Source organism: Drosophila albomicans, chromosome 2L, assembly GCF_009650485.2.
Source record: "Drosophila albomicans strain 15112-1751.03 chromosome 2L, ASM965048v2, whole genome shotgun sequence".
NCBI classification, from domain to species: Eukaryota; Metazoa; Arthropoda; class Insecta; order Diptera; family Drosophilidae; genus Drosophila; species Drosophila albomicans.
In genome coordinates this window covers 5,460,291-5,473,764 of record NC_047628.2, presented here as the reverse complement: position 1 = coordinate 5,473,764, position 13,474 = coordinate 5,460,291, and the positions used below count along the sequence as shown (strand labels likewise).

The window sequence follows — 13,474 nt, the reverse complement described above, 5'->3', positions numbered from 1 at the left end:
TGGAGAAATAAATTGAAAACCATATGAAAAGTCAATATAATTTGTAGTTAGCTTTCATATTAAAGCCAAGGTAAATAAAGTGATAAAACTAAAATAAAAACCTTTAGATTACTTGAAAAGTCTTCGTCAATATTTTCATTTCCTTTTGCGTCTTCGTTGTGTGTCTGTTTGAGGTTTTTTGACCGACAATATTAATATGAATGACTGTCAGACGCTGGTGTTAGTCTATGTACATATGTGTGTATGTATGTGTAATTATGTCACTGTGTACTATATGTGTGCACCGAATCGTTAAATGTGCACGTGACAAGCGTGTAATGAGGAAGTCTTCAGTCTTCAGGCCAGTCCTTGTCTACACTGCGAGTCATCTTTATATATTCACATACACATACACATATTTGTAGTATATAGTCTATATATACCTCTGCTGCAATGTAGCACCATGTTACGCATATATCGCCACACACATATATTTCAATCATTTTAAGTGTGTTTGTGTTACAGTCACCCAGGACAGCACAAGATTGTATTCGTCCTCGTCCTCGTCCTTGCTGCTGCTTGCTGCTTCTTGGCACTTGCTGCTGCAGGGCATACAACATGAAAATTGGACAATGATTTATGAGGCGTTAAGTCAAACTTCATATTAATTTCATTTCATTTTCGCAGCACTTTACGTGGCCGCTTTAAACTTTCAGGGGCAACGACCATGTTAAAACACAGCAACAACAACAACAACAAAACGTGAATAAGAAAATAAAAAAACATAATTTCAAGTTAAAAGGAATAAAATACGTCCGACACTTTCACATCGAACTTGGCAACCTGACGTGAAGACGTGTTATGAATTCCATAAAGCGAAAGACAATTGCTTCATAAACTTCAGATGCTCTTTCAATAAAATGTATATGGAATCGATTTAACATGAGTAAATGAATAAATACATGACTGTCGTATTTTGAAATACAATTATAGTTCCCAAAAGATGTTTTAAATATCAGCACAGATTAGCAATGTTATTTATGTATAATATCTGTATTAAAATATTGAATGCATTTGAACAAAAAAAAAAAAAATATTTGACATATTTTAAAGAGTCAATAAAAATCACAAGAAGATAAACATTCGAAATATGTGCGCATAAGAAGTCACTTTGTTGCGTTTCGGTTTGAGTATTATTCTTAAAATATACCAAAATAATATAATATAAAAATATCTTGGTATATTTGAACGTGATTGAATATAAAATATATTATACCATGTAGTACAAAATATACCAGATTGTCAACCAAAGCAGCCAATATTCAATACATTTATAGCTATTATAAATAAAAAAAATTCACAACAATTCGACATATTTTAAAGAGTGAATAAAAATCACAAGGCCGAAGATAAATATTCGAAATATGTGCGCACATATCATAAAAGAACATGCCAAGAAGTCACTTCGTTTCGATTCGGTTTGAGTTGGGGTTGCGTTTGGGATTGGGATAAAGATTGGGGTTGGGGGTTGGGATTGGGGGAGAGAAGTGAGGAGTGATTCTTGGATTGGCTTCTGGGCCTTTTTGGGCCCAGCAGCATAATCATATTTACGCCCAACAATTGTATAACATGTGTAATTCGAGCATTTTATTTCATACACACGCAAACCGAGTCACGCACACACAAACTGCCACACGAACACACTTCACTGGCCTCGACCAATGCGTGTGTGTGTGTGTTGGTGTGTGTCGGTGTGTGTGTGGGTGTAAAATAACTTGTGGCATGCTTCGAGGCGTTGGCCAGAGTGGCAGCGGCAACGGGACACCGAATACTGCAAAATTCTCTGAGGTTTTTGCTTTTCACACTCCCAGACTCCTGACGTCGCCTGCCGCCCCTCCTCGTTCGTTTATTGCTCACTGAAGCGTTAACCATGGTCAATAAAAAATTTATTTAGACAACCACAACGACAACAGCAGCAACAACAACAAGAACAACAAGACTAGCAACAACTGGCAACTGGCAAGTGGCAACAATAACATGGCGTATACGAAATTTGTGCTGTTTGCTGATAAAAAATTTGTGTTCAGCCTGAATATGAAAAGAAACAACAACAAGCACACATGAAATTCAACAACTGCTGTAAATTCGGTATTCTCTGGCACTTTTCTCTCTATTATTTTTGGCTTTGATGTCGAGTGTTGGCATTTGATTTATTTTGCGCTTAAATATTTCAAATAATTCATATTTTATTGACTAGACAAAAGCGCAGGGGCAGTAAAAGTAAGCAATTGATACATAAATGGAAAAGGACAGCTAGTGTTAGACAGAGATAGAGAGGGCAGAATGTGCATACATATAGATTTAAAGAGAGAGAGAGAGAGAGAGAGAGAGAGAGAGAGAGAGAGAGAGAGAGAGAGAGAGAGAGAGAGAGAGAGAGAGCGTGTGAGCGAGAGGAAAACAATTAAGTTGAACGTTTCGCTTTGCAGTTCTTTTAATTCAATTTGTTTTTGCATTTTTCGAAATCGCGTTTTGATTAGTAATTGATTGCGGAGTGCGGAAAGAGTTTAATTTTCAATAGAATACTAATTTATTAGATCCATATGCAAATATTATGTTTAATATTAATCATTGCATCTTCATTGAACTACGACAACTTTTATAATTAACCTTCACAAGCATGTGGACTCTTTTAATGCATAAACGCATGCATCAATTAGTTATCTCAAAGCAACGTTAAATGTTTAGCAATTTAAAACTGACATCAATCAAATACAAGCACAAACCGAACCAACAGCAATAGAAACGCAAACATCGAATTGCTAAATACAAATTTGTAAATTGGCTCACTTGTGACGTGACGATGGTGGATGAATGAGTTGCACGAGAGGGGGGACTAAACAAAATTGCAATGCTAAATTAGTTTTAATGCGTAATAAGCATATTCCAGCTGAATTAGCCAAAAGCACGGCAAACAACACAGCAACAACAACAAACAATCGCAATGGCAATTTGATGCCTTAAAGTATGCAATGCACATATTCAATTATTCATAGTTGAAATTGCAATGGGTAATGAAATGAAATCAAAAGCTGGATTTCCAATTGCCATATGCCAAATTCAAACCGACATCATGTTGTTAATGTCGGACTCTCTCTTTCTCTCTCTCTATCTCACTCTCTCTGTGTCTATCTGTTTCACTCTGATATCTCTGCTCTCAATCAATTGCCTAGTACTAAAATGCCTTTGAGCCCAACATCGACATCATTCCAATTCCAGTCTCGACTCGTAATTACACTAATCTATGTATATTTTGCTCATGTATGAGCTCTTATTTGCATGTAAGCGTATAACCATATGTGCGTATGTGTGCGTGTATGCAAACGCATTTGAAATTGACCCTGGAGACATTTCCATTGCACAGCAAAGTCAAAACACATTTATTGTTTGGCTGTTCACAATGTTGTTGTGCTGTCGCATCATTGTGGTTGTTGTTATTGTTGTTGCCATTAATGTTATTGTTGCTGGTGCATAGCGGTTTAATGTGTTGCTCGGGTTGCTTAATTGATCCCAGCAAGTTTTTGATATTCTTGTGCATTTTCATGTTTACTCTAAGCTTGTCTAATCGCTAAAAATGCCATCTAACTGATTCAAAATCCAAACTAAATTTGGAGTTTTTGAGATTATTTTTGTTGTATCAAACTAAAATAGAAGAACATGTACACCCAAGTGTACAATTTCGTTTACCAAGAATTTTAGCGACATAAGTTTAGATAAAAAGTCACTTTAAAAAGTCGATGATCGGCAACATCGTCCACGTGCCAGGGAATTGAGAATAAGTAAAAGGTAAATATTTCAAACGCTTTTCAATCTGTTTTTTTTTATCAAAACATGAACTGAGTTGTCAGTAAATGTGCGTCGCTGGTTGAAGGATCTTCTACCGTAGAAAGTATTGAACATATTTACTAAATCAGGTAAGCCAAATTCTCAGTCAGTCGGTCTGACACTTTATGCTACATTAGGTTTGATATACACATATCTTTCAATCCTTTAATAATAGACGTGTATGATTTTAACTCAATAGGGTATTGTAAATACTTCATAAAGATGAAAGTATTAATTCTTAAGAAGTTAATAATTAATGAAAAACAAGGCATATAAAAAGAGCAATAAAACAGTAATTAAAGTAAATTAAATAAAGTGCTAATCATTTTGAAAATAATTATTATTCAAAGAGATAATTGTTGAATTTTAATAAAAATTAAGAAAAACTAAAAATAAATATTTTCAGTAAATTGAATTAGAAATAAGATAGCTAGAGTGTAATCGACTGTAAGATACACTCAACCCATTTTCAGTAATTCAAAACAGTGCGGTACTATTAATAAGAAAATACAAATATGGACCAAAAGCTATATATATGTATACATATATTTATTATGTTCATGTGTTTAGTTATTGTTATCACCCATAAGAATTTTTCCAAAGACAAATTGAAATACTGCTACATCAACTGAAATAAACAAAAATAGTATATTGTTTCGTTTTTAGTGTAAATCTTGCAGCTCCCCAGTATTTCCAGATTGAGATTGAAGTTTGACATCTTAGATTTCCATTTATACTTAAGTTTATTACTTTAAAACTTGGTAAACTTTAAACCAATTTAGTTATTAAGAGCTCATTCATATATTCAAATCCCAAAAGTAAAATAACCCCACCGGGACCCGTCCGCAATAGTTGAGGGGTTATCCCCTTAAATAAGGCTGCAATGCCCTCCTCTCTATAGATAGTGTGGAGTGTAGGAAACACTCTGGAATATTTGATCTCACCTTTAACAGGCTGTGGTCCTTGTATCCTGGATTTGGTCACATCAAAGGGAAGGCTTAGGAAACAACCTATCCAGCTGGATATAAAGGCAAGTCCAAATTTCCGAAAGAATTCTGTAATTTTAGTCTGGCGAACAGGAGTTACATCTCTCCCAGTTGAATATAGTCCCAAGTATGCGACGTTAAAAATAAAATTCCGACAAACTGTTGCCGTCACCCCTTTAAATAAGCCTTGAAAACCAAATTCTCCATTTTTGAAGATCTCTTTGGCCACTGTTAATGTCCTAAGTCTCTTCCTTCGATTCGCCTGCTGGGTGATTTTGACCACTTCGAAGGGATTCTGTATGACTGCTTCGATCGTTCCGGCTATTCCCCCAGCTAGTGCATAGGTGATAAAAGTTGGCTCTGGACCAAATTGTAAAACTGGCTTCAGTTGCTCAAAAGCCATAAATTTGATCGCTCGCCGAGGAGTGTCGGAGAGTAGAGGCGGAATCATTCCTCGCCAGAATGCTGTAATGCCCTCCTGGCGATAGATCTTGACAAAAGCATCAAGGACACCATTGTAATGCTGTAGTCCCTTCAATAAGGTATTCTTCTGTAACTGCAGCCGGGTTTTGATCACATCGAATGGTAACAAGAGAGATATCTCTACTATGCTGGAAATACTGCCAGAAAGAAGTTGAATTTTGATCCACTTGAAACGGGTTTGCAGTGGCCCGGCTTCAATGTCACGAATATCAATAGGCATAGACTAAGCTAATTTTGAATTCCCTCAATTTTCCAACTGACAATATCAACTAAATAAAACTAGCTATTCACTTGTCAGTAGGCAATGAGTATAATTATTTATTGTATAATAAACCATAAGAATGGTTCCAAAGGCAAATTTTAAAACTGCTACATCAACTGAAATAAACAAAAATAGTATATTGTTTAGTTCATACTGTAAATCTTGCAGCTTCTCAGTACTTGCAGATTGAGATTAAAGCTTGATACTTTAGATTTCCATTTATACTTAAATTTATTACTTTAAAACTTGGTAAACTTTAAACCAATTTAGTTATTAAGAGCTCATTCATATATTCAAATCCCAAAAGTAAAATAACCCCACCGGGACCTGTACGCAATAGTTGAGGGGTTATCCCCTTAAATAAGGCTGCAATGCCCTCCTCCCTATAGATAGTGTGGAGTATAGGAAACACTCTGGAAGATTTGATCTCACCATTAACAGGCTGTGGTCCTTGTATCCTGGATTTAATCACATCAAAGGGAATGCTTAGGAAACAGCCTATGCAGCCTGATATAAAGGCAAGTCCAAATTTCCGAAAGAATTCTGTTATGTCAGTCTGGCTAACAGGAGTTATGTCTCTCCCAGTAGAATATAGTCCCAAGTATGCGACGTGATATATAAAATTCCGATAAACTGTTGCCGTCACCCCTTTGAAGAAACCTTGAAAACCAAATCCTCCATTTTTGAAGATGTCTTTGGCCACAGTTAACGTCCTAAGTCTCTTCCTTCGATTCGCCTGCTGGGTGATTTTGACCACTTCGAATGGAGTCTGTAAGACTGCTTCGATCGTTCCGGCTATTCCCCCAGCTAGTGCATATGTGATAAAAGTCGGCTCTGGACCAAATTGCAAAACTGGCTTCAGTTGCTCAAAAGCCATAAACTTGATCGCTCGCCGAGGAGTGTCGGAGAGTAATGGAGGAATCAAACCTCGCCAGAATGCTGTAATGCCCTCCTGACGATAGATCTTGACAAAAGCATCGATGACACCATTGTAATGCTGTAGGCCCTTCAATAAGGTATTCTTCTGTAACTGCAGCCGGGTTTTGATCACATCGAGTGGCAATAAGAGAGATATCTCTACTATGCTGGAAGTACAGCCAGAAAGAAGTTGAATTTTGATCCACTTGAAACGGGTTTGCAGTGGCCCGGCTTCAATGTCACGAATATCAATAGGCATAGACTAAGCTAATTTTGAATTCCCCCAATTTTCCAACTGACAATATCAACTAAATAAAACTAGCTATTCACTTTTCAGTAGGCAATGAGTATAATTATTTATTGTATTATGTATTACAATAAGTATTGGTTATTTTAGCGAATAGTTTGCAACTGTTTAATGGATAAGGACCTATGGGCAAAGAAATTGTAGTACACTCTAAGTTTCGGTTGAACTTGATCTGTTGCTCTACAAATTCATGTAAAACCGCAATGCTGATGTGAGCTTCAATAAGCATCAACTTAACCATATACTATATCTACGTCATGCATCTTTCAAGGAAAGACTGCAGGCTAATCACCAATAGTGATCAGTTCAAGAAATGTAAACGATATTCTTGATCTTTCACGGGTACCTCCTAGGATGCTGCTGGCTTTTGTCAAAAATGCATCCATACTGTGCGATTTCTGTGACGAAACGAACATATATAGGTAAAGCTGAGGACCTCTACTTGTCTAAGCTCTGCCCTTCTTAGGGGCTGTCGTTTGTACCTACCTAACTGCCTAATGGGTAGAGGGTATTGTTAGATTATCTTAAATTATAATTCATACCCTTGCCACCGTTTATATAGCCTCAACTATAAATGGATAACAGTGCATACACGGATAATCTAATAAATAAATGCGGCTATATCCACTACATTATCTAGTTAATACACAGTCTTCTATTGAAACAATTAAGTTCATGAATATTAAATTCGTTAGACTCATTTATCTCGGTCGTAGATGCATAATGACTTAAACCACCAAGTGGAAATTAGGTGTGATATTAACTGCTGACTGTAAGAGTCAGTCAAATGCAAAAACCGCAACTAGCTTTTGGGGTTGGTGCTCGGTAAATGGACACAAACACAGAGAAAGACAAAGACAGCGATAGAAAAAGAGATAGAGAATGAGATACCAAGACAAACACGTCGACAGACCGCAGCTCAGCATGTTTTACAATTTGCACTTAATTGTCTGGCTCAACAGCAACAACGAGACGACAAAAGTAACAACAACAATTATATTGCACATTTACAAGCATATTATAATTAATTTATGTGAAGTGTTTTCGGGAAGTGGGCGTCAGTGTCTAAGTGAGCTACTAGACCATTGAGTTTACAGTTTACTGTTTTGGTTTTGGTTTTGGCTGTTGATTTTTGGCTATTTTCCCTTCCTGTGGACCTGCGCTACTGTTGGGAGTTGGCCAGTTGACACGCCCACTTAATTGTTTGGTAATTGAAGAGCACTGAGCGCTGGTCGTGTGGTCTGAAAGAGCAATTAGGGTTAGTTAAGGTTGCCTCAAAGGAACGCAAGCACTGACATAATCGAATCGTTGTTAGCCATCGACAAGAGGAGCGAATAAAAGACAGTGAGGATGGGTAGGGTAGGGTGGGGGCGGAAACATTTTGCGGGTTAGATGGAATCTCAGTTGATATCAGTTAGCATTCATTTAACTGCTTGCACAATAGTTGACGGAGTCACACCTGTGACATGCTCATAACAACAATTATGCTAATGTGGCCCACTCCGCAGACGTCCGACATCCAACATAATTGCTAACAAATTAGACATGGTCAGCCCCCTGGCCTCGAACACCTTCCATCTCCCTCTCGCCCACACAGAGCTCACAGCTCACAGCTCACGGCGCAGAGCAGAGCAACAAATGAGTGTCTGGGCTGTCGGAGTCCATTGTACTCCCACTTGACTTGTCGTAGGCGAAGTTTAACATGCTGCATTCTCTATTCCCCAGAACGTGTGCGTGTGTGTATGTGCTTCTATTTATCAGTGTGTGTGTGTGTAGGTGTGTATCCTGGCAATTTGCGTGTCACGCTGCACAAATGCGAACCAGGACCGGGGAAAAACCAACTGTAGCATTTGCCACAGAGGACTCCTCTGAGCTCAGTCAGCTCTCTGCACTGCGCACTGTCCGCTCACAAGGCCAATGAAGCAAATGAGTTTCATTTCATGTCCTTCAAACAGGTTGTATATATGTGTGTGTAAGTGTGTGCGTGTGTCCTGTGAAACAGGCTCTGCTTAGTTAGACTAAAGTGTTTGCTTGTCTGGCGTCGGTTCCTGCCGGTATTCGAGCGGCGTTCACGAAAGCTCTTCCTTTCTGTCCTCAGCACCTTGTTGCCACCCCAAAGGCTTGCCTCTTGTTATCCTCGAGTGCTGCACTTTTGATGGAGTGCGTTAAATTTATATTAGAATATTAAGTAAATGAGTGGGCTACTTAAGTCCACAGGAGTAGCGTCAATTTGTGTCCGTAGCGTAGTTAATATATGCGCTATCATGGAGCTGCGGATGATGGAACGACTTTTAAGGTGCTGTACAAAGTATCGCGGTAATAATAAGCAAAGTTATAGAAAGCATAGTATATAAAATAAGAGAATTGGTTATAGTCATAGACAACAAGTTGAAAGGAAATTATAGAACAGATTAATTTAATTCTGAAGTTTTGAGTGAAACTTTAAGAAAAAGAAATAATATTAATAAAAGTGCATATATCAAGGATTTATAATAATAGTTGAACTAAAATTGAGGTTATATGAGCTTAATTGAAATCAATAGAGAATAGTTAGAACGACGTTGAAATCTAAGCTTTTAAATGCATCTTGTAGATAATCAAGTGTGACTGTTTAGCTTATTGTATAAAACGGTAAGCAAAGCATTTGATTTGCATTCTTTATTTTGTACATTCTCAGTTTATTTTTACCACAAACACTAAGCTGATGATATTCACCACAATGTCATGCTTTTAAATTTCTACAAGCTTCAGACAATGTGTGTAGATAAAGTAGAGACAAGCGTCCCTTCTCTTGAAGCTTCTGCAAGCATTGGCTTGTCCTCAGTGCAGACAGCTCTTGCTTCTTGTCATTTTAAAGCCATTTGATGTATGACAAATCAAATTTGACAAACTGCCAACAGTTGTTTTGCATCTTTGCAACATTTTTCAAACGCCTCCGCATAAAAGGCGGGTGCTCTAGCCCTTGTCTGTTCGTAGAGAGTGATGGAGAGAGAGAAAGAGAGAGAGAGAGAGAGAGAGAGAGAGAGAGAGAGACAGAAAGAGAGAGAGAAAGAGACAGAAAGAGAAGGCAAGAATGAAACACATGTGAAATCAACGCTGTACTTTTGTACATTAATACAGTATAATGTTATCCCCACAAAGGAAAGGATGGACAGGCATGGAAGAAAGAGAGAAGAGGAAAAGCTGCAGAAATTTACATACTCATGTTTTGCATGACATGCGAAAATATTGTTCAGGGGCTTTTCGATGGAAGTAACTTTAAAACAGACAAAGAGATGGGAACCATCTGCATGTTTTTCGGTTGATAAGGGACAATAATTCTAATGATGCTGATAATGATATTGCGGAAATTCAACACCATCGGAATGTGGGGTGCGGAGAGTGATGCATTGCTGAGCTTAAATAAAATATCAAAACACGTACTACAACAGCAAGGAGAGGGAGCGAGTGAGTGAAAAACCAAAAGAGGAAAATTGCGCCATGCTCTTGGCACTTGGGAAATAAAAAGAGTTTGAGCCGAATGCCTTTTTGTTTAATTTCGTGGTGCATATGGAGATGAACATGAGTCTATATCAAACTACGATATTTTAAATAAAAAAGTCTTGTGCGATGCTCTCTGTCTGACGGTCGCAATTCGCAACTCGGAACGCGGAAAGCAAGGGGGAAACCGGGAAAACGTGCGCTCAATCAAGCGCCTCTGCTGCTTCTGTTGCACTTCAACAGGGGAAATTTACAAGTCACACACGAGCGTAAGGAAAATGAAGAGAAAATGCGCCAAGTGGAAACCTAAGGATGTGGTTGCAGTTCCAAGATGAAAACGAAGACTCTTGACTCTCAGCTTGGTTCTCTGCATATCGCATAAAAAATTAAATCGCCAGCGTAAGAAATGTGCAATTTGCTCGATTTGTGCATGATTTCGCAATGTGTTCACTGGGAATATTCGTACACCCAGCAAAATGATTGTGACAAGGCTCACAAACTACGTCTACGACTATAACGAAATAGTGTCGAGTCAAATATTAAATCAAAATGGAAGTTTTTATGCAAATTTCTGTTAACGAATAAATTTAGCATAATTTGAATCGATTTTTGGTTGTAGTGAGTTAAGATGTGGGTTTTGCAAAGTATCTTTTGGTGACAAATATTTTACAACTTATTTTTTTTTCTAAGAATAACAAATTAATTTATTAGTAAACAGTATTTAAATTCTTCAATGTTTTCAATATGTTAATTAGCTATAATTATTCTTCAAAAATATGTAAAATAAGTAAATAAAAACCATTCACATTTCTTAGCATTAAATAATATGAAATTTAAATAATTTTATTTTTAACTTAGTGTCATAAAATTCTCTAAATTTTCGCTGAGTGTAGCTACACATGATGAGTAGTCGTGCGTATAGTGCCCTTTTCTTGTATAGTAAATGTGTGCACATACAAAGCGAGAACCGGAATGGAATGTAAAAAGTATTCCATCGCAAAGTCGACACAGTTCTATGTGCGTCGCCAAAAAACGGACCCCAAGGACATGGTGTCAGTTTGGCACAAGTTATTGCATTGCATCGAACCCGAAATGTCGATGATTTGGATGTGGCCAGGTTCTGGATACCAGTTACCACTTCCTAGTTGACTGGTTGACTGGCTGAGTGGCCGTCTGATTGTCTGTCCAACTATTGCCCTACGGCGTCTTTGACTTCCATACGCTTTTTGATTGTTGTGTTCGACTGTCGCTTCAAGCTGCAGGCTTCAAAGCTGGAGGCGGAGAAGCTCATGGGTTCTAGATTCGGGGTTCGTTCGACATTTGCCGTTGCCGTTGCTGTTGCCGTTTGACTTCATGCATGAGTGGCATTGAGTGGAAGTTCATATTGGGTCTGCAAACTGGCTGGAAAGTCTCGGTCTCGGAATTCTTCGCTTGCCTCTGCCTCTGTCTCTGCCTCAGTCCCGAAATTACTTTTGCACTGTCGCTTTGTACATTTTATATGAAGACAAAGTTGCCAGGGGATGTCAGCAGCTCTGCAACGTGAATGTCCTACCTGGACGTAGGTCTCAACTTTTGGCTGCATCATCCAGCCAAAGCGTCATCGTTGTCATCATCATCATTACGATGTTAATGCCGTGTTTTGGGCATCTACCTACGGGTAAAATCGAGTTATCTGCATCTGTTTTGACGTGACATGTGAAGTTTCGGAGCAAAACTTGAGACATAGCCGTACTCGAAGCAGACTAGTCGGGGGGCAAGTAAATTAGTAATCAATATAGACTCGGCTGCAGATGCAACCATTAGCTGCACATGGTCCACACTGCAGACATGATGCTGCTTTAATAAGCCCCAGACTCAAAAGAACTGCATGCGTTCCACTCGGGTTTAATCAAAAAACTTGCTAGTAGTCTGAGTCTGCTCTGCTGGCTGTTGATGGAATGCTACAAGAGCGAACAGCATCTTCAGCATCTTGTGGTACACATAAAGCACTTTGTATGCATGTCGGGGTCTCTTGTGCCTCCGCCTCCATTTCTCGCTCATCCTTACATCAAGCTCGTCCTGTGTTATGAATATAAATTTATTTCCCACGTCACAACACAAACATGAGTCTGCCACAGCGAAGCCGCACACAGTCACACACACAAACACACACTCACACACATTTCACACATCGCGCATAATAATAATAATAAACGATAACGAAATTTACTTCCTAGAAAGCCGCACACGCGCTGGGAGACGACGACTCCAAAAGTAAACGGAGAATGGGCGACAAAGCGCATCCTTCCTATTTCCGGCGTGTGCTCTTTATGAAATTTTATGCTACCAAACTACTGCTACTATTACACTGGCTGAGAATAGCTATAGTCATAGGTATGGCTATTACAGCTAGTCCATGACTTATCATTTGCTTAATGCACGGGCTTTGTGGGCTTACCTTGTACAGAGAACGAAGTATAAAATTACTTTAGATTGGAGCTATCTTTTGCTCGAACAGCATTATTAAGAAAAACAATTAAGTAGCAATTAGTCACAAGTGAGAGAGAAAATTGATTCATAACGTATTAACTCCAAATGAAATCATACAATTCATATAAATTCCTGGAAATATACCAAAGTAAATGAATCAAAGATAGAGAATATTTTATAACATCAGAATTAAAATTACCTTTAGAACAAACAGTTGATGATTTAATTGAAACTGGAAACTGCGATTCAAATTTAATCATTATTGAATCAAAGTATTCAACAGAGTATTTTTCAAATCAATATAGAAATTCTAGAAGAATTCTAGATTAAATATTCTTTAAAATCAAAAGTATATTCTTATTTCAAGATTATAAAGGTGCTAAAACTGAATCAGAATAAAAAAACTTTAGTCAAGAACAAACATTCTTTAATTTATATATTTTTAATAAATAAAAAAGTTATTTTTGTACCCGATACCCATAGGGTAGAACGAATATATATGTAATAGGCAGAAGGAAATATCTCCGGCCCCATAAAGTATGTACGTATATTCTTGATATTGTCTGTTTGTCCTTATAAATACTTAGATGTCAGACATAGTACTTGTTTGTTTTAGAGTATTGCCACACCCATCACTACAGTTTTTATGGTTCCAGAAGTTATAGTAATTTAATTTATTATGACAAAAAAGGCTGCTGCAGTCGAGAC

At 37.8% G+C, this 13,474-nt stretch overlaps 1 protein-coding gene across 1 annotated transcript; it reads right to left on the bottom strand.

Annotated features, from left to right (window-relative positions):
• Nucleotides 1-4,423: 4,423 nt before the first annotated feature.
• LOC117565562 (mitochondrial 2-oxodicarboxylate carrier) lies at nucleotides 4,424-6,838 on the bottom strand. The gene is made up of 2 exons (XM_034244730.2): nucleotides 6,025-6,838; nucleotides 4,424-4,805 (listed from the first exon to the last, which is right to left on the bottom strand). Exons 1-2 carry the CDS (start codon nucleotides 6,767-6,769, stop codon nucleotides 4,630-4,632), a joined length of 921 nt encoding a protein of 306 aa, XP_034100621.2. The 5' UTR covers nucleotides 6,770-6,838; the 3' UTR covers nucleotides 4,424-4,629.
• Nucleotides 6,839-13,474: the final 6,636 nt, after the last annotated feature.